The sequence below is a fragment of the Sceloporus undulatus genome, unplaced genomic scaffold, assembly GCF_019175285.1.
Source record: "Sceloporus undulatus isolate JIND9_A2432 ecotype Alabama unplaced genomic scaffold, SceUnd_v1.1 scaffold_1694, whole genome shotgun sequence".
NCBI lineage: Eukaryota > Metazoa > Chordata > Lepidosauria > Squamata > Phrynosomatidae > Sceloporus > Sceloporus undulatus.
In genome coordinates this window covers 1-5,208 of record NW_024804614.1, presented here as the reverse complement: position 1 = coordinate 5,208, position 5,208 = coordinate 1, and the positions used below count along the sequence as shown (strand labels likewise).

General features: G+C 48.7%; 1 protein-coding gene across 1 annotated transcript; it reads left to right on the top strand.

Moving 5' to 3' along the window:
* Nucleotides 1-67: 67 nt before the first annotated feature.
* LOC121917920 (rho guanine nucleotide exchange factor 18-like) lies at nt 68-4,523 on the top strand (the record flags this gene model as incomplete). The annotated part of the gene is made up of 6 exons (XM_042444036.1): nt 68-262; nt 1,218-1,468; nt 1,907-2,032; nt 2,213-2,330; nt 3,214-3,462; nt 4,381-4,523. Coding segments are annotated over 6 exons (1,067 nt in total), but the record flags the coding sequence as incomplete, so codon positions are not given.
* Between the last annotated feature and the right edge of the window lie 685 nt (nt 4,524-5,208).

Genomic DNA, 5,208 nt, shown 5'->3' with positions numbered 1-5,208 from the left:
GAGATATGACGTGGCCTTGCTCAAGGCTTGTGCTGTCCCTTAAAAGTCAAGTTAGGGTCTTGTGCAGATTATACACTGACTTTTTTCTTCCTTTTCTTCCACCTCCTCCTGTTCTTTTCAGATGCACACTTTGCCTCTTTGCGGCATGAGCTGGAGAAGGATGCCCAGGAGTTTGAGGCTCAGTCGTGGAGTCTGGCAGTGGATCCATCCTATGTGAAGAAGCAAGAGAGGGAAGTCATCAAGAGGCAGGATGTTATCTATGGTGAGGATGCTTGGCTGGCCTGCACAAGGCCTGGGCTCCATCCATCCCTTCCTCCTTTTGATTTATGTCCTATGTTCCCCTCAAAAGTTTGGTACTCAAAGTTTCTTCCAGTTAAGCAGAACAAAGACGATTAAACCAACAGATGGGTAATAGAATAATACATTTTGAAACACTCCAGTAGAAGGAAAAGGCAGAGTCCTTTCCATTTCCGTTTTTTATAGCAAGTGAGGTCAGTTTTCTAGAGGTTCTCCTGACAGAGATTTGTTCCCTAAAGGTCTAAAAAGGGTCTCAGTCAGAGGAGATGCATTGGTGCAAAGGGAACTTGGTAAATCAACACTTCATGTTGATTTGAGTGGATCTGCTGTAATTTGACTTAGGCCAGGGTCTTTGCCAGCAGAGTCAGCATAGTGTGGTGGCTTGAGTATTGGACTACTACTCTTGAGATCAGGATTTGATTGCCCACTTGGCCATGGAAATTCACTTGGGCAAGTCACACTGTCTCAGCCTCAGAAGAAGGCAGTGGTAGCAAATTCCCTCTAAATAAATGGGTTTGCAAAGACAAACCCATGATAGCGTCGTCTTAGGATAAACATAAGTCCAAAATGACTTGAGGGTGCGCAACAACAACTTTGCCTTCCAGCAGAAAGACAGCAGGGAAGGGGCCAGTCTAACATCCTTGGGTAGGGAGATCCCATGGCTCTCTGGACAGAGCTGCTGGTCCTCATCTGTGATGTGCAGAGGCTAAGTGTAGGAGCAGCTCTCATGCAGAAACAGGAGGGGCTGATGATGGGGGCCATTTTCCTCTTTGTGCTGGAAGATGTCAGGAGGAAGAGGGTTGTGGGTTGAGTGAGGACTCACAGGGCATTATGGGAGAACATGGAGGGGAGATTCCTCTGGCTGATTCAGGAGACCCAAAGCTCCTGTCGCTGCAACCCTTCTTGGTCTGTCCCTGCAGAGCTGATGCAGACAGAGATGCACCACGTCCGGACGCTGAAAATCATGCTGAAGGTCTACTCACGAGCCATGCGTGAGGAGCTCCAGTTTGGCAACACCATCATCCACCGCCTCTTCCCCTGCGTGGACGAGCTGCTGGACCTACATGGGACCTTCCTCTTCCAGCTGAAGGAACGCCGGAAGGAGGCCTTGGAGGAAGGCAGCGAGCGAAACTATGTCATCCAGAGCATCGGGGACCTCCTGGTGCAGCAGGTGGAGAGCCAGGGTTTTGGTCGGGTGGGTGGCCCCTTTCTGTAGGCTTTGTGGACCCCCTTGGCTCAGTTAACCATGGACTATGTCAGGCTAGACCAGTGATTCCCAAACTTTGGTCCTCCAGGTGTTTTGGACTTCAACTACCAGAAGCCCTAGCTAGCTTGGTTAACAGTATGGAATTCTGAGAGCGGAAGTCAAAACATCTGGAAGACCAAAGTTTGGGAACCCTTGGGCTAGACTAACAAGCTGCTGCCTCCTTGCTTGAGGAAACCCTTGAGCTATTCCAGGCCCCTCTCAGCAGGCATCCCTCACTCCCCTGGCAGTGCCAAATCTGACCCACTCATTGGAGTCTCTTCCCCAGATCGGTCTGAGCAAACCTTGCACCTTGCTGTGCGGTTTTTCCTTAACCTGACATCTTAACAACTTCTGCCCTTGTAGTTTTCTGGCGAAACAGGAGAAAAAGTGAAAGAGAAATATGGCATCTTCTGCAGCAGCCACACTGAGGCTGTGAGCTACTATAAGGAGCTGATGCAGCAAAGCAAGAAATTCCAGAATTTGATCAAGGTAAAGGGAAGGTGGGGAAGGAATTAGAAAAGAACTTACAGTACATGGAACCAAAGGTGAAGAAAGGCCATGGCTGCCTCTGGTGTTCTGTGAGTAAGCATCTTCTCTTCTTCTTTTTCTCTTTTTTCTCTTCTTTCTGCCTGGCTCCCTTCCTCCCTCTTTCTGCGTCTTGTTCCCTAGAGAATCAGCAACTCTTCCATCGTCAGGCGGCAGGGCATCCAGGAGTGCAACCTCCTCGTGACCCAGCGCATCATGAAGTATCCTGTCCTGGTGGAGCGCATCATTCAGAACACGGAAGGTGTGGCATGTTCCCTGTTGGGGCTTTGCCATGATTTTGCCCTCCTAGGCTGCCTCTGCCCAGGGAAAGGACATAAGAGCCTCTTGCAGGGCACAGTACTGCTCAGCACCCCTTCCCGCAAGCAGCAGAATTTTCACCTTCTGCCTTTGCTTCTTTGGGATTCCTTAAGTCTGCAGGGTCTTTGTTATGTTTGCACTGCACTGTGGAGGAAGCTTTAGCTTCAAAAAGTGGGAGAGTTCTGAAAAGTGGAATTTTTTGGATGAGAGCTGCCATGCCGAGTGAGGAGTTGTCATTCAGAAAACTTAGTGTTAGTAACTAATGTTGCCTTCTTCCTGTTTGCAGTCCTTCGGGAAGGGAACACATGGCCATTTTTCTCCCCTGTGGGTGGGCGTATCTATGTTGTTATTTTGATCTGGTTACTGCCTGGTTTTACTTTCTTACCTAATGTATCACCTGCTTTATGCTGAGGTGGATTTGTTTGTATGTTTTTGGTTAACGATGTGTGTTGTGTCTTATTATTGTCCTACACACACACACGCACGCGTAAGTCGTAGAAGCACAAGATAGACATAAACAACAGACACAAATTGTAATAATTCTTGTCATTCTTGTTATTGATTTATCTTATTCTTGTGGGTCCTAATCCAGGGGAAATAGATTGCATGAATAAATGAAATAAATAAATAAATATATTCTGCTGCAAGTCAGCATTCTCCAGTCTGGTATCAACTGTTCAGGCTAGTTTGAGAACAAGTGGCTTTCCTGAGATTGGCGGCAGACAGGTGCTTCAGCTGTCTGTTTACCCTTCCCTTCCTCAACCCCTGTCTCCCTACTTACTTTTCCCTCAATGTCCTTCTTAGCTCCTTTCTCTTCTCCTCCACAGCTGGCACCAAGGAACATGAAGACCTGACGCAGGCTCTCTCTCTTATCAAGGAGGCCATCACAGCTGTGGACGCCAAGGTGAACGAGAGTGAGAAGGAGCAGCGCCTCCGGGAGATCGTGACCAAGATGGAGCTCAAGTCCTCAGGGAAGTTCAAGAACGGCCTCATCTTCCGGAAGGAGGACATGCTCCAGCGGCGCCTCCAGCTAGATGCAATGCTCTACCTGAAGGCTGCCTCGGGGCGCCTGAAAGGTAAATGTTTGTTGTGTGTGTCTTCTGTTGGTGCCTCCCTCTGTGGCTACACTCTTCCTTGGCCACAGAGGGGCCCAGATTCAACCTCAAGGAAAGCTTCCGCCTGGTGTGTAGCATTTCTTAGTTGTGCAGATGAGTTTCACTCATATCCCACTCACTCCAGTAAGCGCATGGCAGGGCACTTAGAATCATAGAATTGGAAGAGACCCCCAAGGGCCTTCCAGCCCAGCTTTCTGCCAGGCAGGAAGACAAAGTCCAAGCCCTCTTTGTGATAAATGGCCATCCAGTCTCTACTTAAAAACCACCAAAGAAGGAGACTCCATCACATTCCCAGGCAGCATATGCCATTTGGCTCACTTTCTTCTCTCCATGTTTAACCTTAGCAACCCCCCATGAGGTAGGTCTGGGTGACAGAGAGAGCAAGAGAGTGAGGACACCCAGTAGGTAGATCTGCTGAGTCCCAGCCCAACCAGGACATCCCCTGCCACATAGGTTATATCAGTGATTCCCAAACTCTGGTCCTCCAGCTATTTTGAACTTCAGCTCCCAGAAGTCTCAGCTATCTTGGCCTTTAGTCTGAGATTCTGGGAGCTTAAGCCCAGAACACCTGGAATGCCAGAGTTTGGGAATTAAGAGCCCTGGTTACGCAGTGGTTAAATGCCCGTACTGCAGCCACTCACTCATAAACCACAAGGTTGTGAGTTCAGTACCAGCCAGGAACCACAACTGCTCTGGAAGGCTCTGCCTAAATGCCCCATCAGAATTCATCACGCTGAGGAGAAACATGGCAGCAAGAGGCTGCTGCAAGAAGTTGAGTCTTCAGACGAGTCTCAGACGCAGTGATTGGAAAAAAACTGTTTCCTTGGTGTTCTCCCTGACCACTCTCCCTTCTCCACCTTGCCTTCTTCTTTTTGGCAGATATTCTAGCTGTCCTGCTGACAGATGTGCTTTTGCTACTGCAAGAGAAAGACCAGAAGTACATGTTTGCATCGGTGGTACGTGTGTCCCTCTCAGCTGCAGGGGAGTGGGAGATTTCTTGGGATTGAAAGGATTTTGTGGCAACCCAGATTTCAGGCTTTTGGTACCCCAGTTAGAAGTGGGAGGAGTGAAGCACAGCAGCCCCTCACAGCCCTTCATTGTCTCATCCAATGTTTCCAGAATGAGAATCTGGAACCTAAGACCACCTCTGTGCATGGAGACCCAGGCTTTTCAGGCTTCCCCACTGCATGGAGAGTTTGTACACACAGAGGAGACTTTCGCTTTCAGATGCTCCCTCTTCACAGGAGGAGAGGGACAGAACTGAGAGCTGAGGGGGGACTGGACAGGTGGCTTCCTCTGTCTCATTTGTTCACTTACCCCTAATGCTGAGGTGGAACTTGTGTGGAGTCTGAGAACGTGGGGAGTACAGTACATTAAAGGTGCATCACCATGACTGAGAGAGAAGGACAGGTGCAGAGACCTTATGCTACAGCTGTCCTAGAAAGCTACCTTTCCCTGCTACCCAAAAGAATGGCAGTGGAATCTGCTTGCTACCAGGTTGTGCATATCAACTAACTAGGAAAAGTCATTCTACAGGTACCCCAATTTTTGAATGATATCTTAAAACAGGGACTGTCATATCAAGGTCCACCAAGATTTGAGGTGGATTACATCCACACAAAAATGGTCAAAAGGTGGACTTGCTGCCCATTGTTTTTTGTGTTTTTTTCAGTCTCTGTGGCCATGTTCTAGAAGATTTTCTTCCTG